General features: G+C 40.9%; 1 protein-coding gene and 1 long non-coding RNA gene across 5 annotated transcripts in view; one reads left to right on the top strand and one right to left on the bottom strand.

Moving 5' to 3' along the window:
* Positions 1-1,027: 1,027 nt before the first annotated feature.
* fermt1 (FERM domain containing kindlin 1) overlaps positions 1,028-23,761 on the bottom strand; it is a 94,297-nt gene continuing 71,563 nt past the window's right edge. For both annotated transcript variants that reach the window (XM_041182979.1, XM_041182981.1), the window contains 5 exons: positions 20,691-20,797; positions 16,591-16,812; positions 8,060-8,184; positions 4,272-4,413; positions 1,028-1,632 (listed from right to left, as the gene is read on the bottom strand). In XM_041182979.1, the coding sequence (XP_041038913.1) occupies positions 1,459-1,632; positions 4,272-4,413; positions 8,060-8,184; positions 16,591-16,812; positions 20,691-20,797 (770 nt within the window). In that variant the 3' untranslated portion in view covers positions 1,028-1,458. The remainder of the gene's footprint in view (positions 1,633-4,271; positions 4,414-8,059; positions 8,185-16,590; positions 16,813-20,690; positions 20,798-23,761) is intronic.
* LOC121275410 lies at positions 8,025-23,384 on the top strand. Of its 3 annotated transcripts, XR_005942415.1 has the most exons (4): positions 8,025-8,381; positions 8,859-8,943; positions 19,404-19,472; positions 23,278-23,384. It is a non-coding gene; the product is annotated as an uncharacterized LOC121275410 (long non-coding RNA). The 3 variants fall into 3 exon arrangements; XR_005942417.1 differs by lacking the exon at positions 8,859-8,943; XR_005942416.1 differs by lacking the exon at positions 23,278-23,384 and having other exon boundaries at positions 19,404-19,572.

A 23,761-nucleotide genomic window follows, 5' to 3' on the forward strand; every position in this document is an offset into this window, starting at 1 on the left:
GATTCCTGTAGTACTCCTCTTGCCAACCTGGAAACAACTCATTTATACGTACACTCTGTTTCCTAATGCTATTCAATTCCCCATCCATGTTAATATGTTACCCCCTATACCACAAGCTCTTAAAACTCTGCTAAGCCTGATTAGGCTTTTAGATCAGAGATTATCTTGGGTGACTTTTTTATATTTGTTCATGGGGTGTACTTTTATAATTCGGTTTAAAAAGGATTAAAGTTGTAATTAATTCTTTTTGGTGTTTACACACGATTTTTCTCCCAACCCATCAGCAGCAGACCCCACAATACATTCTCTGACCTAAGACTGCCAATTTGACCTTTCCATTCAAACACACGTGATTTTGTGTGAAAATAGCACACAGCACATGATTCTAATATTGAAACATTTTCTCTCCCTTAGCAAATATGGGCAATTCTGGTTGCGGATGAGTTATTGGAGATCAAAACTTGCTGTGTTGAGGAATTTTGGCGTACAGCCTACTTCCTGCAGGCCACCTAGATAATCTCCTGGGCTTTCTGCCTCTTCTATTCTTCAGCAGAGTTTATGACGGATCAGAGGCAGATGGCAAAATGAGCCAATCCATTCGGGCAAACTATACCAGCCTGTGTGTGGGTGGCCGATGGGCAAATGAATGTTTGATGTCATTCGCACTCTTTGGCCCCTCTGTTACACACACCCTGGCATTCAGATATTGGCTCATGCTAGAATTGTGGCTATGCTCAAGACCCATGAATGAAACAATTTTCCTCAGCAGACAGCCCTCTGTCCACCTCTTTCTCTCTCTGCCACTTACACGCAAACAGAAATAAATGACCCCAAAAATACAGCCTGGATCAGCAGGGTATTTTGCAGGTAGAAGTCCCACTCAGCTGTAGATCTGCCATAGAGGGCGGTGTGCGAGGTTGCAAAAAAAAAAAAGACATATTTAACTCTAAAATCCAAACAGTGTTTCATTAGTTGCTATTTTCCACTTACTAAAGATAATTAATGGGAACAAAAAACTGCACAGTACTTTTCCTTTGGTCATTTATTTTTCACAGTTTCAGTAGATCTGATCATGTAATAGGTACATTTTAAGGTTAACATACAATGGTTAAATAGTGACTGTTTCCTTGCTAAAGGGAAAATAACTGCAGAGGGCACAATCAGTTAAAAATCAATCACTTTAAAAGGTTAAATTTGCCCAGCCAACACTGAGCCTGTAAGCATACAGTGGTGTTATTACTGGTTGGAAGTCTTGAAACAAACTGGAAGATGTATATATATATAAAAATTACAATATAATGCATGAGTAGAATTTAGTTATCCCTAAAGGTAGTTGTTGTTGTAACTATGTTACACTTGCATGCTGCAAAAATTCAATTTTATAGTTATTTTTGGCCTCTTAGCAATAACTGTATTTTACATAATGTTGTACCACAGTTCAGATTTGCTATTTTTGCATTAATCTTGACCACCAGTGAGTTTGTGGAACAGTTCTTCATCCAGGGTCTCATTCTGGCCCTTGGAACGCGTTGACAGAAATATATAGCCACCAATGTACTCGTGAACAATCTTGCAATCTGCATTGAGACACGTGAGTGCTATTGCCACACTTTGATCAAATTCAATTTCAACCTGAAATTAAAGGTGACTGATTATTTGCACATTTGAGATCATGTACTGATATTCCTTCAAAATGCATTTTTTAAAGTGTGTAAATAGGTTCCTTAACTTTCCAGTAGATGGTGCTGTCTCCTAAAATTAATAATTTTTCAATAATGTTAATCACCAGAAGCAATATCATTGTGGGTGTTCCTAGTTCTGTGCAAATATTTGGAGCTCTGATCCTTCAACGTTTGATTTTAATATAGCATAAACTCCAGTTTCCTCAGAATTCCCAATTAGATGTTTTATGCCTTCTGTAAGATTTGTAGATTTAGAATCACAGTATCATTGACTGATAGGGCACAGGAGGAGGATATTTGGTTCAGAATGCCCGTGCCAGTTCTCCGAAAGAGCCACCTAATTAATCCCATTCTCCTGCTCCCCACCCCCCCCCCCCTTCTTCAGTACCATGCCCTAAGATGGCGTTGGAGACCATGGACTTCCATTGGATTGGTCCATGATTATTCCTGGCAAAGTACTGCAGTGGCTGATCAGGAAACTGCCTGCCCTAACCGTCAGCCATCGGGTGTATGGGAAGCATTTACAGGCTGATAGTCATCCTGTTTGGCCACCTTACGAACACACCTTCCGTGGCCCTGCCATGGGATTTGAACCTGGAGCTTCTGGCCCAGAGGTAGGGGTGCTACTGGTGTTGTCCCACAAGCCTCATCTCTACCCTTTGCAAATTTTTCCCATCTTGAGTATTTATCCAATTGCCTCTTGAATATTATTATTGAACCTGCTCCCACCACCCTAGCGAGCAGCGCATTCAAAATTATAACTCGACTGAAACCCTTCATGATTTTGAACACCTGTATTAAATCTTCCCTTAACCATTGCTGCTCCAAGGAGAACAACCCCAGCTTCTCTAGTCATAGTCTCTCTACATAACTGAAGTTTCACATCCCTGGTATCAGCTTTGTAAGTCTCTCTACACTCTCTTCCTAAAGCATGGTGCTCAGAATTGGACCAGTACTCCAGCTGGGACCTAGCTATTAATTTTAGAAAGGGTTAGCTTAATTTTCACTTTTCCTGCTCTGGTATTCTATGGCTCTGTTGATAAAAGCCAAGGATCCTGTGTGCTTTCTTAAACTACTCATATGTGTTTTGTCAGACTGAGCCAATGGTATTTCAAAATTATACAGATATTTATGAACCTTCACAAATCTCTGTGGTGTTTAAAAATTCTGAATTCTGTGCCTTACTAAATGTGGAAGTGTAATAGGCCTATCCATTAATATGTAGCAAACATTACATTTGTAAAAGGGTTAAATCAAATGATGGCATTCCTCCTGTTTGAAATCCAAAGTGGAGATGTATGGAGGTACCAGCTAGCTTGTATGATGCCATCACTTCTGATAGGGTATTTCCTGAGTTTCAAGTACTTTTTTTAAACATTCTTTCACGGGATTTTTAAAAATACTCATTTTACGGCATGTGGGCTTCGCTGGCTAGGCCAGTATTTATTGCCCAACCCTAATTGCCTTTGAGAAGGTGGTGGTGAGCTGCCTTCTTGAACCACTGGAGTCCCTGTGGTGCAGGTACACCTGCTGTGCTGTTAGGAAGGAGGTTCCAGATTTTGATCCAGCAACAGTGAAGAAATAGCCAATATATTTCCAAGTCAGGATGGTGAGTGGCTTGGAGGGGAACTTGCAGGTGGTGGTGTTTCCATCTATCTGCTGCCTTTGTCCTCCTAGATTGTAGCGGTCGTGGGTTTGGAAGGTGCTGCCTAAGGAGCCTTGGTGAATGTTGCTGGCTAGACCAGCATTTATTACACATCCTTCATTGCCCTTGAGAATTAATTATTACTTTGACATTGACAAATAAATATTTATAAAATTGTAATTTTATGAAGAGGGAAATAGCAAACTATAGGATTTATATAGAAAAATAAATGTTTTAAATACATCTGTGTAAGAGCTCAAAAATTACCAAGAAGTGGGACTATATGCAAAATGTTCTATAATTTTCCATTATTGCATTCAATGAAATGTTTAAAAAAAATCACATTAAGTTTTAGTTGAAGCAGAAAGATTTTTGATTTTTACAAATCAAGATAGAGTGAATGATGAAAAAGAGGAATTTCTGTTAACCATTAAACATCTGGTACAAAAACAAAAGTAGCTGGAAAAACTCAGCAGGTCTGACAGCATCTGCGGCGAGGAATACAGTTGACGTTTCAAGTCCATATGACCCTTCATCAGAACTAAGGAAATAGAGAAATGAGGTGATATATAAGCTGGTAGAGGGGGGTAGGACAGATAGGGCTGGATAGGGGGCCAGTGATAGGTGGAGGCAAAGAAGAGATTGCCAAAGATGTCAAATACAAAAGGACAAAGGGGTAATGAAGAGTCATATGGACTCGAAACGTCAACTGTCTCCCTCTCTGCAGAAGCTGTCAGACCTGCTGAGTTTTTCCAGCTATTTTTGTTTTTGTTTCAGATTTCCAGCATCCGCAGTATTTTGCTTTTATTAAACATCCGGTGTTTGGTTTTAGAGTAGTGTTAGTAAAGTACTGGTAGCTAATCTCTTCATTGGCTTGTGCTATGCCAAATAAGGTGCCCTGTCATTTTTGAGATTGTGGGATGATAGGGTAGCCTGTAACTCACCTGTCTGATTTCCCAGTTGACATTCCACTGTTTTATGTTGCTGTATCTCCATGTTATGATAGGATCTCTGGTTGCCATATCTATTCTTATTAATCGGTTGTAGGAAACACCCAACAGTTCATCTTTCTTTGTTCCTCTGAATCTAGAGAAGCAAGCAATTTTGTGAAGCATTTGGGTTTATATAATCACCACCTTTAGTTTTCTGCTTTCAAAATGAATTAGATCCTTAAGAACAATTACATAACAAATATAAAGATCCTACAGTATATAGCTTTATAGGCAATAGGCTCTCTAAATACTTTGTTCTGAAGTATAACTCTGTTAATTGTGGATCAAGAATGCATTACAATAGTACCTTGGAAGATGTTCAAAATTTAACGAGGCCAAAATGTGCAGATTTAGATAGGGATTATTGTGTTTGTGTATGGAAACCATCGCGTGGAATCCTCCTGATTAACATCAGTCTTGCATGAGATGAAATTTCCTTTCGCACAACATTGGCAAATCTGAATGAACCCTTGCCAGTTTTGGCCAGTGCCTGCCTGCTGCTGGTTTCAACGTCACCAATTTGCCTAGGATGCTGCTCAAAGTAGGTCATGTGCATCCTCAATGTTCATTGAATCTACAGTTAATTTGTGAGTAGGCAAAGTCACATGTTGTACTCTGAATTATCTGCTGTATAATCTGTATAAAGTATCATGCAAAACAAATTGATTATTAGTTTTAACTTTTTTTATTTACTCGTTCACAGAGTGTGGGCATTGCTGGTTAGGCCAGCGTTTATTGCCCATCCCTATCACCCTTGAGAAAGTGGTGGTGAACTGCCTTCTTGAACTGCCACAGTCCATGTGGTGTAGGAACACCCACAGTGCTGTTAGGGAGGGAGTTCCAGGATTTTGAGCCAGCAACGGTGGAGGACCGGCAGCAATACTAGTTCCAAGTCAGGATGGTTTGTGGTTTGCAGGGGAACTTGCAGGTGGTGGTGTTCCCCTGCCCTTGTCCTTCTAGGTGGTAGAGGTCATGGGTTTGGAAGGTGCTGTTGAAGGAACTTTGGTGAGTTGCTGCAGTGCATTTTGTACATGGTAAACACTGCTGCCATTGTATTGGTGGTGGAAAGGTGAATGTTTAAGGTGGTGGAGGAAGTGGCAATCAAGCGGGCTGCTTTGACCTAGGTGGTGTCGAGCTTCTTGAGTGTCGTTGGATCTGCCCACTGACTTCAGTTTTGTTAGGGCTCCATGATGCTACACTCGGTTAATGCTGCTTGATGTCAAGGGCAGTCTGTGTCACCTCACCTGGATAATATGGTCTTATAGTATGGTGTTTTCCAGCTTTCATTTTTTTTTAAAGAGGAAAGAAATGTGTGGTGGGGTAGCCTGTGTAACTAACATCTGGTGCAAAGTATGACATTAAAAAGGTTACTGTTTATGTTTCGGATCATTATTCCTGTTTACTGCATGCATAATGATGCAAAAATCTGATGTATTAGTTCTAAGTCTGGCCCTGTAAACTGTGCTTGTTGTGATTACAAAGGAGAAGTTGGGAGAGAGCCCAAAGTCTTAACAAGGTGACTACAGGGTCTTTCTGGGTGAATAAGAAATGATGACTTTTCCTCATCTGTACCTATCTTGTGTACTTATTGGCATAAGGTCCTTGTCCTAATTTTCAAAGCCCCATGTTGTTTCATTGTACCTTATCTGAGCAATTTTCTCCTGTTCTCTGCAGGCCTTACTTTCATCTCTAGCATGTTGCTTTTCCCCAGATCCTCCACTTCACCATTCAAGCTTGCTCTTTTTCGTTATACCCCCGTCCTTTGGAACTATGCTCTTAAGTAATTTTGCCTTACTGCTTCTCCAACACGTGTCTAGTTTCCCTAATTAATCTTTCTATCCTCTAAACCAGCGTCCTCCTTTTCCTCTTTGAAGTGCTTAGAGACGTGGTTAGCAGCAAGGGGTACAATGAATGTCAGTCGTTGATTGCTTTTGAGATCTGTTGCTGGTTATGAGTAAAAAAAAATGAATGGATGTTTTCACTGAAGAGATTAAGTACAGAAGTACAATGAAAACATTGATATAATTAGTAATGCACAGTTTTTTTTGCATCTTTCACATCTGAACACCCATGAGGCAATACAGTGGAGTTCTAGTGCCTCAATATATGAAGTGTAGGATACAAGTTAGTGCCTTCAATTCTCCTCCCAACAGTGAGCCTCTAGTCTCATTTCTGTTGCTATCGGGAGGCAATGAGTAGAAGTCAGATGCTTTGCCAAAGAGAGAGAGAGTTACTTTGGTACTTTAGGCCAGAATCTTCTCGGTCGGCATGCGGGAGCGGGTCCCGCACACCAATGCATAAACTGATGTAAGGTGACGTCGAGCGTGCATCCCAACATCACGGCACGTCATTCTGATCTTCCGTTCGGTGGATGCGCACTGGAGTCGGCAGCCCGTCCACCAAACTGTCAAAGGCCTGTTAAGGCCATTAATGAACTAATTAAAGCAATAGTCAGGGCTACCCATCCAACCTTAAGGTTGGCGGGGGGGGCAGGCGAAGAGCCCAAGCGGCCTTCGCATTTCTCATGAAACCTCATCCACGTGTGGGATGAGGTTTCATGAAGGGTTCATTAATTGAATAAAAATTTTAATGAAAATTCATAAACATGTCCCAGCTCATTTGACACTGTCACATGAGGGGACGTGTCTGAATAATCTTAGTTTTTTTTATTTTTACCATCTTTGACACTGAACTTAATTTCCCTGAGGCAGCTCCGTGCCTCAGGGAGATTTCTGCGCTCTTTTGTGCACATGTGCGAAAGGGCGCAGACCCCGACACTCACTCACTCCTCCTGCCCACACAGGTAGCGCTGCTAACGGGCGTGCGTCACGCTGGGTGGCCGTAATTGGTCTGCCCACATATAAGACGGTGATGCGCAGCTGCCTGCAGGTGGCGATAGGCCCCGCGCCTGCTCCCCACCGGCCCACCTGATGGGGAGAAGATTCTCTCCTCAGTCTTTTATAGATAAGTTAAAACACCAGGTGGCAACATGTTATGTGTCTCTGTATTGATGGAAGATAGTCTGTGGTCAAGCAAGCAAACAACTCAAGTAGAAAAAGGGAATGTAACATCTTAAATTTTGGACCACATGGAAAAATGCACAGAAGTAAATTGTCCACATTATGCTCCAGATGTTAGCAAAAGTGTTTCTAAATACATTGCAGTTCTTTAAAACACATGTTGCTTAATTAGATGAAAATGGGTATCTTTTTAATCATTTAATTTTTAAACTTAAATTGAACAATTATTGTGAAGAAGCTACACTTGATTCAATATTTTATCCTACATGAAAATAATTTAATTTGTGAACATTTACATCAGACTTTATTTCTTCAATTACATTGAGGTTTCACAACTGGATTTTACAGTTTACAAATGTGTTCTTGTGCCTCAAAATTAGCAGCAAATATGTACTTGTATTTTTGTACAAATACACAAACTTTTATATAAACACAGGAAATTATGTTTTCTACCTTTGCTTAAGATATCAAATTCGCTGAATCATTGGGAAGGGCCTGAATAATTCAGACTGATTAGTCAGCAGTTGTGTTGGAGGTAATGTTAGTTATTTCTAGAAATATCATTTAATGTGACAATTTCATTAATTAGAGTACGAGTATATAAAAATTGTAAGGCTTGCCTTTGTGTCATTTATGTTTACATGTTCTAACGTGAGTGTTTTGGGTTTGTTTTGGCAGGGCAAACTGACAATGTTGCTGCAGTCTGATCATCTCACTTACCTGACTAAGAAATAAGAAACTCCAAACTCTGGCAGAGACTGCCACGCCTGGATGAACCGCATTTTGGCTTCTACCAGGGCCATCTGGGTAACATTTTGATATGCTTCCAGGATGCGTGTGGTCAACTGTAAACCAAACGTTCAAGAGAGGATTTACTGTAGTGCAACTGTTGTCACAAATACAATGGCTCCAATGTGCCCAAGGTGGCTTTTTGATAAATCGTATCTGTGTGGGAGTACACAACATGCGCTTACTCCCTTTGTGTGTAGAAGTATAGAGTGGTTCGAATATTTTCTCTGAGGAAGAATTTACAGGTTGAAAAGTGAGTCAACAGTTTGTCACTTGTAACATTTCCTTTACCACCAACAGTGATTCAATAACTTACTCTGCTATTGGCAAGGATTTGATCTTAAATCAATAAAGATAGGTCTTAAAATTCTTTAATGTAAAAAGGCTGCAACAATTATGTACAAAACTAAGCATTTTTGACCACTTTTGAGTGTGGCCCTTGTACTGTTCCATTACCAGCTTAAATTTGATCTGGTTACACATGCACTTTACAAGATTGAGAACAGAGATAGATGCAATATTAAGTTTGCTCACTTCTATGCCCAGTTTCTTCAATATTGTCAGAAATTAATATTGGGCTGTAGAGATGCTGATACTTATTCCAAACAGCTGGACCGGTGTAACACCTTTCGTCGCTTTGTGCTGTTCCTTTGTAATTTTTGAAAGCTCATTTCTAGAATTGAGCGTTTGTTCAGAGTGAGTTAAATATAATTTCTCTTTTATTTTCTAGTGGGCTACAGAGTGCAACATTGGCAAACAGGTTGTTTGTCTGTGCTGTAGATCAAGAAACGGTAGTTGTCACAGAAACTCCAAAGGTGAAATAATTATCTAATGTATATTATACCAGTGAATTCCCATGGCTACGTCACATATGTTTTTTCTTCCTTTCCTTTTGTTTCTATTCATTTTTGGTTTTTTTTGTCTTATGATTTTTTTCTCTCTTTTTCCCCATCCCCCACCCCCTTTACTATGTTGCCCTTTGTCTGTGGATGGTGTGTGGGAGATATGGGTGGTGATGAAGTTGTCAAGCGGTGCTCCCCAAAAAACTGGTCTGGGGTCTCAACTCTTTTCACAGTATTTATTAATGACTTGGACGAAGTGATAGAGCACCATATAACCAAGTTTGTAGATGACATTAAGTTAGGAGGGGTAGTAAGTATTGCAGACGAGAGTAGCAAGTTGCAAAGGAACATGGACAGATTAAGTGAGCTGGCAGAGCTATGGCAACTGAAATTCAACGTGGGCAAGTGTGAGGTAATTCACTATGGACCCAAGAAAAATAGATCAGAGTATCTTCAAAATAGTGAGAAACTAAGAATGTAGAGGAGCAAAGAGATGTGGGTGTACAGAAATCATTAAAAACTAACGGACAGATACAAAAAAAAAGCAATCACAAAGGCTAATGGAATACTGGCCTTTGTCCCAAGGGGGGCTGAAATACAAAAGAGAGGAAATTGCATTTCAACTATGTAGAGCTTTGGTTAAACCCCATCTGGCATATTATGATCAAGTTTGGACACCACATGTCAGGAAGGATATTATGGCCTAGGAGAGGGTGCAGGATGAACTCAGCAGAATGAGACCCAAGGGTTAAGTTATGAATGTTAAGTTTCAATAACATGGCTTGTTACGCTTCGAATATAGAAGATTGATGGGAGTTTGGGGGTGTTGCGGAAATGACCTGACTGAGTTGTATAGAATGTTAAAAGGATTTGATTGGGTGGAACGAGGACACATAATCTTAAAATTAGAGCTAGGTCATTCAGGAGCAAAATTAGTAAGCACTCATTCATAGAGTCATAGAGGTCTACAGCACAGAAAAAGGCCCTTCAGCCCATCGAGTCTGCACCAGTCAAACAAGTACCTGACTATTCTAATCCCATTTTCCAGCACTTGGCCCATAGCCTTGTAACCCATGGCATCGCAAGTGCACATCCAAATACTTCTTTAATGTTATGAGGGTATCTGCCTCTACCACCCTTTCAGTCAGTGACTTCCAGATTCCCACCACCCTCTAGGTGATAAAATTCTTCCTCTCATCCCCTCTAAACCTCCTGCCCCTAACCTTAAATCTATGCCCCCTGGTTATTGATCCCTCCACCAATGGGAAAAGTTCCTTCCTATCTACCCTATGAATGCCCCTCATAATTTAATACACCTCAATCATGTACCTCTACTCCAGGGAAAATAACCCCAGTCTATCCAATCTCTCCTCATAACTATAATTCTCCAGCCCAGACAACTTCCTGGTAAATCTCCTCTGCGTTCTCTCTAGTGCAATGACATCCTTCCTATAATGCAGATTCTAGAACTGTGGCCTAACAAGCATTTTATACAGTTCCAGGATAACCTCTCTGCTCTTATATTTTGTGCCTCAGCTAATAAAGGCAAGTATCCCATACGCCTTCTTAACCACCTTATCTACCTGTCCCGCTACCTTAAGGGACTGGTGGATATGCACACCAAGGTCCCTCTGAACCTTAGTACTTCCCAGGGTCCTACCATTCATTGTATATTCCTGTGCCTTGTTTGTCCTGCCCTAGTGCATTTCCTCACACTTATCCGGATTAAATTCCATTTGCCGCTGATCAGCCCGTCAGTATCCTCCTGTAATCTAAGGCTATTCTTCTCACTATTTACCACCCCACCAATTTTCGTGTCATCCGCGAACTTACTGATCAACCCTCCTACATTCAAGTCTAAATCATTTACATATACCACAAACAGCAAGGTACCCAACACCGATTCCTGTGGAACCCCAGTGGACACAGGCATCCAGTCACAAAAACACCCCTCGACCATCACCCTCTGCTTCCTGCCACTCAGCCAATTCCGGATCCAAATTGTCTTGGATCCCATGGGCTCTTACCTTCATTATCAATCTCCCATGCAGACCTTATCATAAGCCTTGCTGAGGTCCAAGTGGACTACGTCAAATGCATTGCCCTCATCTACACACCTGGTCACCTTTTCAAAAAATTCAATCAAATTGGTCAGACATGACCTCCCCTTAACAAAACCATGCTGACTGTCCTTGATTAATCCCTGCCTCTCCAAGTGAAGATTAATTCTGTCCCTCAGAATTGCTTCCAATAGTTTCCCCACCACTGAGGTTAGACTGACTGGCCTGTAGTTCCCTGGTCTATCCCTTCCTCCCTTCTTGAATAACGGTACCACATTGGCTGTTCTCCAGTCCTCTGGCACCTCTCCTGTGGCCAGAGGTGTATTGAAAATTAATGCCAGCACCCCTGCTATCTCCTCCCTTGCCTCACTCAACAGCCTGGGATACATTTCATCCGGGCCTGGAGATTTATCTACTTTTAAGCCTGCCAGACCACTTAGAACCTCCTCCCTATCTATGCTAATTTATTTAATTAAATCACAGTCCTTCTGCCTGATTTCCATACCCACGTCACCCTCTCACTTGTGAACACTGACACAAAGTATTTATTTAGAACCCTACCTACCTCTTCTGGCTCCACACACAAATTACCACTATGGTCCTTAATGGGCCCTACTCTTTCCCTAATTATCCTCTTACTCTTAATGTACTTGTAAAATAACTTTGGATTTTCCTTTTTTTTTACCTGCCAATGTTTTTCCTGCCCCCTTTTCGCTCTCCTAATTTCCTTTTTAAGTTCCCCCCTACACATTCTATACTCCTCTAGGGCTTCCGCTGTTTTGAGCCCTCGGTATCTGCCATAAGCCTCCCTTTTTCTCTTTATCCAATCCTGTATATCTCTCGACATCCAGGGTTCCCTGGATTTGTTGGTCCCACCCTTTATCTTAACTGGAATATATTGGTCCTGTACTGTCCCTATTTCCTTCTTGAATGAGCCCCACTGCTCTGATGCAGATTTACCTAAAAGTAGCTGTTCCCAGTCCACTCTGGCCAAATCATATCTGATCTTATTAAAATCAGCCTTCCCCCAATTTAGAACTCTGATTTCTGGCCCATCCTTGTCCTTTTCCATAACAACCTTGAATCTAATGGAGTTATGATCACTATCTGCAAAATGCTCCCCCACTGATACCTCTACCACTTGCCTGGCTTCATTCCCTAAAATTTAGTCCAGGACCGCCCCCTCTCTTGTAGGACCTTCTACATACTGGCTTAAAAAGCTGTCCTGGGTGCATTTTAAGAATTCCGCTCCCTCTAAACCTATCACACTATAACTAACCCAGTTAATGTTGGGGAAGTTGAAATCCCCTATTATTACTACCCTATTATTTTCACACTTCTCTGAAATTTGCCTGCATATCTGCTCTTCTATTTCTCTCTAACTGTTTGGGGGCCTATAGTACACTCCCAGCAATTTGATTGCTCCTTTTTTGTTTTTAAGTTCTACCCGTATGGCTTCATTTGAGGAGCCTTCTAAGATGTCATCCCTCCTTACTGCTGTAATTGATTCCATGATCAATATTGCAATACCCCCTCCTCATTTACCCCCTTACCCATCTTGCCTGAAGACCCTATATCCTGGCATACTGAGCTGCCAATCCTGCTCCTCTCTCAACCATGTCTGTGTGACAGCAATGACATCATACTTCCATGTGTTAATTTGTGCCCTCAACTCATCTGCCTTATTCATCAGACTCCTTGCATTAAAATAAATACCATCCAACCTTGCCAAAATCCCTTGTGCCTTAACTGGCCTATAATTTCTATGTCTTCCAGACTTACTTGCTCTCTCTTCTAATTTTGGCTGTGCATCTCCCCCTACTGAACCTCCTCTCAGGATCTCATCCCCCTGCCAAGTTAGTTTAAACCCTCCCCAACAACACTAACAAACCTCCCCGTAAGGATGTTGGTCCCATTCTGGTTCAGGTGCAACCTGTCTGCCTTGTACACGTCCCACCACCCCCAGAAATGGTCCCAATGTCCCAGAAATCTAAACCCCTCCCACCTGCACAATCTCTCCAGCCATGCATTCATCTGGACTAACCTACTATTTCTATACTCGCTAGCATGTGGCACCGGAAGTAATCCAGAGATTACTACCTCTGAGGTCCTATTTATTAATCTGCTTCCTAGCTCCCTAAATTCTTCTTACAGGACCTCATCCCTCTTTCTACCTATGTCATTGGTACCAATATGTACTACGATCGCTGTCTGTTCGCCCTCCCCCTTTAGAATACCCTGCAGCCGTTCAGTGACACCCTTGACCCTGGCACCAGGGAGGCAACATACCATCCTGGAGTCACATCTACGGCCACAGAAACACCTGTCTATTCCCCTTACTATCGAATCTCCTATCACTATTGCTTTTCCTCTCTTTTTCCTACCCCCCTGTGCAGCTGAGCCACTCACAGTGCCACGAGTCTGGCTGCACTCCCCAAAGGAATCATCACTCTCACTGTTTTCCAACACAAAAAAACAGTTCCCGAGCGAGATGCACCCTGGGGATTTCCTGACCACCTGCCTGACGCCTTTCTTCTGACCGATGGTCACCCATTCCCTCTCTGTCTGCACTTTCGTAAACTGTGGGATGACCATGTCTAAAAATGTGCTATCCACGAAACTCTCAGCCTCACGGATGTACCTCAGTGTCTCCAGCTGCCACTCAAGCTCCAAAACTTGGAGCTCAAGTAGCTGCAGCTGGTGGCACTTCCTGCACAAGTGGTATTCCACACAGACTGTAGAAGAAATATGGAACTCTCCCACTTAGTCAATTGGAGCTTTTAAGACAGAGTGAGGTTTTTGTTTGGCAAGAGAACCAAGGGATTATGGAATTGAGATGCAGATCAACTAAGGTTTAACTGAATGACATAATCCTGTTCCTAATATTCCTTTGTCTTTGCCATAATTTTGAAAGGGATACTGAGATATAGTGGCTGATGTCTTGAAAATAAAGCACATTACAAAAACTAAACAGTTACTTTGATGGAGAAAACTATTGTGTGAGGAACAACTTGGATTGGCAATTTGCTTTGGCACGTATGTTAAATAGTTACTACAGCTTCATTTTAATGAACAGTGATTGTTTGAATCTCAGTATAAACTACAATCATAGGGGGACTATAACATCATTCCAGTTTGGAGGTAATTCTAAAATTAAATGTTAAATTAACTTCAGACTGGTAACACTTAAGGGGAGCAGGATTGCTGTGAAGTGTTATGTTATTTGAAACAAAACCTTCTATGTGTGTATTATTAATATTGATGAATTAAATTGGCTCAGCACCCAAATTGTGGAGTGCTGGCAGCACTAAAGAAACTTTGGAGCAACGTGCCTTATAAATTAGAGTTCACACTGACCACAGATGGACAATATAAATGAGATTTAAAACTTGCCTTCAGCCAGCTGTTTCTCTGGGTAAACGCCATTGTTTCTGGGGAACCATGAGCGATAAACACAACTGCCTACATGGTCAGATCATGTCAGTTATCTAACCATACGAGAAATGCATTTAAAGATATTTTAATTCTTGTGTACTGATTGTCTTAGAGTGGGGGTAGAGGATATTGGGGCAGGCTTCCACAGCGTCCAAAAGACCACTTCCCAGTGGTGCATCACTAAACCTGGGGGCTGCAGTTCTTTTTGCCTTTCGTGGACATCTTCCCTGCAGTTGTCTTGGGCTGGAAGCACAGATGTGTGCACGCGTCTGGCGTGATGAAGCAATGAGGTGATGGCGTGGCAGGCGAATGAGAGCCCGCACCCGCCCCCCCCACCCACCATGGAAATGGCGTGTTTCCCAGGAACGCATAATTAATGCGGCGGGTTTGGGACGACACAGCGTGAAAACCCGCCATTGTGGCCGGCGGGTAAAATGTTGTTTTATCCACCCACTACCGCACTTACTGCAAATCTGGGATAATCCCGCCCATTCACTTTGACAGGAATAATAAAAAAGCAGAGGCCGGAATTTTCCCAGCTCCTCATGCCGGGCGGGATCTTCCAGTCCTGCCGATGTGAACGGAGATCTCAATGACCCTCTGGCCAGAGGATTACTTAAACAGAGAGTGGCTGCAGAGTTCTGAGGTGCAGATGCATCTAGGTGTTCCAGTGCATGAGTCACAAAAAGTTAGCATGCAGGTGCAGCAAGTAATTAAGAAAGCTAATGGAATATTATCCTTTATTACAAGAGGAATTGAACATAAAAGTAAGGATGTTATGCTTCAGTTATACAGGATATTGGTGAGACCGAACCTTGAATACTGTGCGCAATTTTGGTCTCCTTTTTAAGGAAGGATGTAAATGCATTGCAGGCAGTCTAAAGGAAGTTTACTAGACTGATACCTGGAATGAGTGGGTTGTCTTATGAGGACAGGTTGAACAGACTGGGCTTCTTTCCACTGGAGTTTAGAAGAGCGAGGGGTGATTTGATTGAAGTATACAAGATCCTGAATGGTCTCGACAAGGTGGACATGGAAAGGATGTTTTCACTTATGGGTGAGTCCAGAACTAGGGGGCATTGTTTTAACATTAGGGGTTGCCCTTTTTGGACAAAGATGAGGAGAAACCTTTTCTCTGATGGTTGTGAAACTTTGGAACTCTCTGCCTCAAGGAGCCGGGGCCATTGAATATTTTTAAGGCGGAGGTAGACAGATTCTTGGTAGGCAAGGGAATCGAAGGTTATTGGGGGTAGATGGGAATGTGGAATTCGAAACGTAAACAGATCAGCCTTGATCTTAATGGCCTACTTCTGCTCCTGTTTTGTATGGTCGTAATAAGCCTGCACTGCAGCAGAAGCTTATTCTGTTGCATTATGAACTTCTGTTGTGAGATCTTTACCGTTGCACATTTCCTAGATATTGTTTCAAAATGGCACTTTGAAGACTGGGTATCCTACCTTCAATTTTGTTGAAGGCTCAGCACCTGAGAAAGAAAACTTTGGACAGAGAGGAGAAAATAAAATTCATATTTGGAGGGAGTTTTTTAAAAATTTGTTCATAGGATATGGGCATTGCTGGCTAGACCAGCATTTATTGCCCATCCCTAATTGCCCTTTTCAGAGGGCATTTAAGAGTCAACCACATTGCTGTGGGTCTGGAGTCACATTTAGGACAGACCAGGTAAGAGCAGCAGATTTCCTTCCCTAAAGGACATTAGTGAACCAGATGTGTTTTTACGACAATCGACAATGGTTTCGTGGTCATCATCAGACTTTTTTAATTTCAGATTTTTATTGAATTCAAATCTCACCCTCTGCTGTGGTGGGATTTAAACCCAGGTCCCCAGAGAATTACCCTAGGTCTTCTGGAATACTAGTCCAGAGACAATGCCACTTTGCAACACCTCCCCCATATGTGGAGTGGAATAGTCTTTGCAGAACTAATAGATTAAAATAATTGGAATATTTCATAAACCAGAATTTTCCAGCCCCACCCCCCCCACCCTACACACTATGGACCAAAGTATTTTATTTTTTATCCTGAATAATTTTGCCAGCTGGGAAAACTTTACAGACAAGTGTATATTATTGCATCAATAAGGAACTTATTGGTTATCTTTCAGTACCTGTTTAGTTTTGAACTTTTTCAAGTATCTTGGTGACACCAATGATTCTGGGTTCATGTCCATGGCATTTGGGTCACGCATCACCTGAGGCACAGAATTTACATTCTTCATCTTTAAGAAAGATTGAATGTCATACACCTCTGTGGGGTATGAGCTATCAGCCATTGTCTTGCCCTTTGAAGCCAGTCTGCAGGCAGCCATCCATTTAGCATATTGCGTTTCCTGAAACCACAAAATCCTTGGCATTAATATAAACCATTCAGAATATCAAAAAAATGGAAAGCAAAGTTAATTTTGGGGAATGTGAAAGATAGCAAATTTAAAACAGAGCGGACAATAATGAGAAAAAGACCTTTCAGCTCATCTGTCTGGCCCTAACCTTTGGGTCCTGGTCCATAAGGATCTCAGGCCATTTTTATTTCCCTTCTGACTAGCTGAGAAACCCTGATGAATCTAGAACCTGCCCCACTGACTGTTGCAATGCTTCTACCAAGACTTCAATTAGATTCAAGGTGGTAATCTGTTCCATACTTAATGGATTGTAACATGAAGTGAAACCACAACAAAATGTCAGTGATATCGTTGACTTTAACAACTTCTTAAAAAATATAAATACCCAATTATCAGCTGCTTAATAGGAGGTGCTTAATTTATGGATGATACAATATTTGTTTCCTATGCTGCCTAAATTCAGGGGTGCATTAAGTGAATCCCTTGTTTATATGTTTTTGACAGCTCATTGGAGATGGGGATTGTTCCAGTGAACTGGAAGGAGGTTAATGTGGTATCATTATTTTAAAAGGGCAGCAATTTGGGAATAGGAAATTATAGGCCCATTAATTTAATTTCAATTATTGGAAGTTGTTAGAAAGGACACTTTGAAATATGAACATCTTGAGCAGATGCTGTTAGATATTTCCAACATGATTTCTAGAAGATGTTGCACCTTACCAACCTGGTACAATTTTTTTGAGGAAGTAGCCAAGTTGGCGAATGAAGTAGCCTTATCAACGCTATTTACTTGGGCTTTGGGAAAACTTTTGAGAAGACGCTGCACCATAGGTTAGTTGAGAACATTCTCCATTGGACAGGGAGTTGGTTGCGTTCTTACAAAAAGATGAGTGGTTCTTCATGGAGATCGGTAACTATTGGCGCCCTGTGGGGGATCTGTGTTGGGACTGTTCTCGTCACAATTTATGTGAATGATCCAGATGGTGTAGTGGGTCCTGTTCATAAATTTGTGGATGATACAAAGATCTGTGCTAGTGTTAGAAGCTTAAATGAGGAGAAAAGACTACAATCTAATTGAGATGCAATGGGCACGCATCTGGCGTATGTTATTTGGCTGAATGTAGTGTCATGCGATGGATAGATCTAACACTCAGCGTGATGAATGTAGTGTCATGCGATGGATAGATCTAACACTCAGCGTGTATATACCATGCTTGGTACAGAACTGAAGTCTGTTTAGCAGTAAAAGGGCCTAGGAGTTATAGTACATGGTCTGTGAAGGTGCATGATCGGTGCTATGATACTATTATGAAAGTACATAGAATGCTAGGATGTAAAGCAAGAACAATTCATTTCAAAACCAGAAGAATTATAGTGTCCTTGTACAAGACTTTAGTTGGGGCTCACCTGGAATACTGCATTCAATTTTCTCCCCTCAGATGGGGAGGTGAAACAGGGGGCATAGAAAAAATTCAGAGGAGTCACTAGAATGAACCCTAATTTAAAAACTCTTGACAATCATTTATCAAAGTATATAATTTGGGAAGATTTAGTTGAAGTGTTTAAAATTAAGTAATTAGACTGTATCTGTATGAGCAGATTATTTCAACTAGGGAAAAGGCGTCATATAAACTATGCAAGCATAGAGCTAAATTACATGTCAGGAAGTTTCTTGTGATGCAGAGGGTTGAGGGCACTTGCAACGATTTATCAAATTGTACGGTGTATGCAGATTTTATTTTTTAAACTCATTCACAGGATGTGCTGGCATATACTGCCCATTCTTAACTGACTGTGATGGTGGTGCAGCTCCTTGAACAGTTGTTGTAGTTCACCCACAATGGTGTCAGATTGGGAATTCTGGGTGACAATGAAGGACTGGTGATATGTGTCCAAGCTGGAATTGTGTGAGACATGAAGTGGAATTTGGAGGCTCTCATGCACCTGCTGCCCTTCGTTTCCTAGGTTGTAGAGGTTACAGGTTTAGAAGGTGTTACTACCGAAGCCTTGCTGTTTTTTGCACTCCTCTATGTAAATACAACACACTGCAGCCATGGTATACCAGTTGGTGGGAGGGTGAATTGTTAATTGCATGAACTAAGGGTAAGGATAAAAAAAACGGAGGGCATTCATTATTATAGCACACATAAAGAGACACTTATTGACACTGGGGTGGGGATTGGGGTGAAGAGCTATATACTAATACTGTTTCACTTAGTGAATAAATCTAAACGGAGTAAAGATTGAATTCTGGTCTCCTGCTTCACCAACCAGCTGTTAGAAATTTAACATGGATGTTTAAGCCAGTGGCGGATGTCAGTCAAGGGGATTGCTTTCTCCTGGATAATGAGTGCAAAATTACAAAAAGGAGTGGTTTAGTTCCTTGTTGATATCTCTTCATTGAAAAGGAAGGTGAGATGTTGGGTATGTACCTCCAATGACACTGTGATCTTCTGGCACTTGTTTTGATTGCCTTTGAGGGTTGGAGAGGAATTTCCTAGGTTTTCTCTTCCCCAACCTCCTACCCACAAAATGGCCTAGAGTTTTTTTTATGTTAATCCAGTTTAAATCATTTCTTCCAGGAGCTTACATCACACAGTGGAATGGACCATGAGGAGTCATGATGGTTGGTTGATTCATAATTGTTTGGGGTAAGCTTCATGGGCCAGGTGGTCTTTTCCTGTCAGCCTCTTTGTACATTTGTAAAAATGGGTACAGGAGGAAAGTGCAGTTACAGCTGGGAGCAGTTTAATACACATTGCCTTGAATAACTACCCAATTAGCATTTATATCGGCTGACCCGAATATAAGTTTCTCAGAAAGAATTATTAACTCACATGTAGTTTCTCCACCAACTTAAAGAAGAAAACAACAAAGAAGATCTAAGATAAAAGCAAAATGCTGTGGATGCTGGAAATGTGAAACAAAAACAAAAATTGCTGGAAAAACTGAGCAGGTCTGACAGCATCTGTGGGGAGGAAGACAGAGTTAACGTTTCGAGTCATACTGATGCTGTCAGACCTGCTGAGTTTTTCCAGCAATTTTTGCTTTTGTTTGAAAAAGATCTGAGCACCTTTGGACATTTAAGTATATGAAAGACAGGATAGAAATGCAAGTAAAAAATACAAGTCTGAACTAGCAAGCTACATAAGAGCTAACACGATTGTGTTTATCAATAACTGTATTGCTACTTCACTACATTAGCACCTATTGGAAAATAGTGTGTTGAACATGATTAAAAAGTTACACAATTTTAACATTTTTGTTATACAAACATGAAATTTGTTTTTGGGTATTATCGACATTATGCTATTGTAGAAGATTTGCTACATTTGGTTAACTTTAATAAACATTTTCCATATTTTCAGGTACAAGGGATATTTTTAATATGACGTTTTCAGCTAACCTATTGTCAATTAGATTTTTCTCAGCTTACTGATGTTAAATATAAATATAAAATGTAACAGCTTCACAGAAGCAACTATTTACTCAAAAATCATGTTGGAGTTGGCCTCTATGCAAAAGTTACATCTGTAATGTCCAGGATTTTAAAAAAAAACAATTTTGAAGGGGAATAGTGCCTTCCTAACTTAACTCCTGACATGCCAAAAATAGGACTTGGTGTGTTTCTTGTTAAAACAAATAGTTATATATTTAATGAGATATGCTGCTGAGCGGCCAGTCACTTAATCGCTCCATTAGGGGAAATGAAGAGGGCTAGCTAATCCCTAATCCCTCACAAAATCCAAGTGCTAATTCCTTGTCCTTGCTGTTAAGTGCTGAGAAATGTTTTTTTCCCCATTCACCGAAGCAGAGTCTCACTAGTGTTAACTCCTGTTAATCTATAGAACCTCCTCTAGAATACTTACATTGTGACATTTTATGTATGTTTCATTCATGCCATCAGCCACAGGAATCAGCAATTTGATCCCAAATTTCTGTCCTGCTACGTTCACATCTGGTACAACTTCACATCCTGTATTAGGCAAAGTTTCAAGGAAAATAGTTAAGTGAGAGATGAAATGTGACAGAGAAATTGAATAAAAGGGTTTCATGTGTGTTTTGGGAGTTTGTGTGTTAAAGGCCGCGGCATTTCTTGATTCACTAACTCCAGACTAATCCTTTTCATTCTGAGATAATGCGGCATTACAGATTTATAAATTACTGTACTTATTAAAGACAAACTGGTACTAATATGGGTAACAAAGCAGCTTTATTAGGGATATTCCTAACAAAACTGCACCACGACAGATGGAAAAATGTGGGGACTAGGAATCCCAACAGCTCCTTGTGGGCGAGCAGGTTTTGCCTGGAGAAGAGAAGTTACCCCCATCTTCTCGAGGGGAAAGAAATTTCTTTGACACAACCTAATTGGCTGGTGCAGGCATTCAAAGAGCTATAAGGAAAAGGTGGATAGGGAGCAACAATGATTACACTTCATTTGCTGTAAGGAGCTTTGGGACGTCCCAAGGTTGTGAAAGGTGCTATATGAATGCAATCTTTTTTTATTTTGGTGAAATCTGAATGGCGGACCAGGGGAGAAGGTAGCCAGCAATATAATCATACCATAAATATCCCCACAACCCCTGGCAAACACCTCTTCTTTGCCTCTTTCTTCGCGCTCTCTACATTTTATAAGCCTTTGCCTTCTTAAGGAAAATATAGAATAAGTTCATTTCCAATGCTGTGAGGTAGAAACCTGACATTTTTTCTTCTCAGCCGTTTAAAACATTATTTAACTAAAGAGTAACAGAAGATGAAGTTTGCACATTATAATCTTGTTTCAACTATAATTTTTCCAACTATTCATGCCTTCCATCCATTGCATCCATTTTTTTTCATTTCTTAATGATTTAATAGACTGAATGTTAGGTGGTATGCTGGTACCCACTATATTTTATATTCATAATTCTGCAAAACTTAATTTCCTCTGCAATGCAAAATTTAATGAAATGAAAATTGAGTATTGCTGATAAAAAGAGACATGCTATCGAAGCTTTTCGTCTTGCACTCATCGGGACAGCTTGCAAGATATACCAACAGTAAAGGGAACAATAATTTATACTACACGAGAAGAAAGTGCTGATTGATTGGCAAGTGGACTCTGATTGGTAGAGGGGTTGCCATGGAGAATGCAGCAGAAAACCTAACTGCCAAGCTTTTATTAAAATTCAAGCCACGCAGGTCGACTCTGGTTCATTCCCCATGCCATGACCAAAGAATGGCTGTCCCGAAGCTTTCGTTTAGCTGGAAAAGGCACATTGGGTGGGAATGCTCCTTCTGTCTGCAAAGGGCAGATCCCTTTGTGTGAGTCTAGGTGGCTTCTAGCATGTATAAGTGAGCCACACTGTGAGCCCAAATGATAATCGTAAATTCGTTTTTAGTGTAATTCCTAGCACAGTCAGGATATTGTTTAGCAAAAGTTGTGCAATTGCAGAATCACATCTAATGTTGGACACTGCATTTTGAGTTTTGCAAACACAGGCTGGTTGGGTACGGTCAGTACTTTGCCTGTTGTGAACAGCTAAAGGGATGTGCCGTTTGGTATGATCTGGCAGTTGTTGGGACATATGGCCTACATGCTTGGCATCATACCGGCACTGAAAGTCATATACCGCATTACTCATTTGTGTGGTAGGTAGAATGTCTTTTTGGCTTGACATCAGCACCCTGTTGGTGGAGAATACCACTCGTGTTGCTACTGCATAGTAACAGTGTGCAATACCTTCCCAGGGTAATCTGAGGTAGACCGGACACTTTTCAGGGCCGAAAGTGGCAGCCTTAGACCCATTCATGAGTTTGCTTGATATACAGCGAGCAATGACCTGATCAGGATAGCCATTATCCTACAGGATGGCTTTGATGTGCCCTATTTCAGCATCAAGCTTGCATGGTGAGCAAATGGCTTGGGCTCTATTAACGAGGTTGTTGTTAAGGCCAATCTTCTAGTGCTTGGAGCTGTAGGATTCCCAATGTGTGTATTGACCAGTGAAGGTAGGCTTGCAGCAAACTGTAGTACAGAATCCATTGGTAGATTTCTCAGCCAGTACATTGAGGAAAGGGAGCTCATTTGACTGCTCCATTTCAAAAGGTGAATTTCAGTGCAGGATAGAGCCCATTAAGGTGTACAAGGAAGTTCTTGCATGCAGCTGCGAATTCAAATATAGCAAACAAATCAGTTACGTATGGGAGGTATGCAAAGTGTAGGAGGTTAGTGTCATTCCATCGTAGATGTGTTTCTGTTGATAAACAAATAACCCATTATTTGACAATTTTTCGAAGAGGTTTGATCGTCTTGGATGTATGTTTTAAATAATCTTTGTCTTTCAACATTCTAGGCACCTAACTAACAAGGAAACCATAATAATGACAATTTTTGCAACCTGTGACAGACTGTGGAACAGGGCAATACTGTGCGGTTGTTGTACCTAATAGTCCAATTAATAATGTTCACAGCAAATCAGTAAAAATTGCACAGGTGAAGAATGACGGACAGCACATTCTGATGGTGGAGCTGCAAAGGCACTGAAAAGTCATCTTGAAGTTTTGAAAGAGACAATTTGTAGAGATATCATTTTGCAAAAAAAAAATACATTGAGGTAAAGCACTTTGTATTATTTTTATGTGATGGAGTTTATTATTCTGTAGAAAATAATGCAATTTGGTTTGAACTTCAGGCAGGACAAGGTGGAAAAATGCTGGTGATGGGATGATGTCTGTCGAAGCATAAGAGGGGGTTGTTTAAAGGCCTGTCCTGCAAGATGAGGGCTGATACATCATTGTGGGAGGGAGAGGGGTAAAAAGAATTTATTGGTGACCTCTAATTGTTTGATGTAGATCTTGGATATGATCTGTTTTATCATAGCTAGCATTATTGGAAAATAAATATAAGCACCGCTACAAGTTTAATTTGAAATTTAAGCAACTGTTGCGACATTAG

Source organism: Carcharodon carcharias, chromosome 2, assembly GCF_017639515.1.
Source record: "Carcharodon carcharias isolate sCarCar2 chromosome 2, sCarCar2.pri, whole genome shotgun sequence".
Lineage (NCBI taxonomy): Eukaryota > Metazoa > Chordata > Chondrichthyes > Lamniformes > Lamnidae > Carcharodon > Carcharodon carcharias.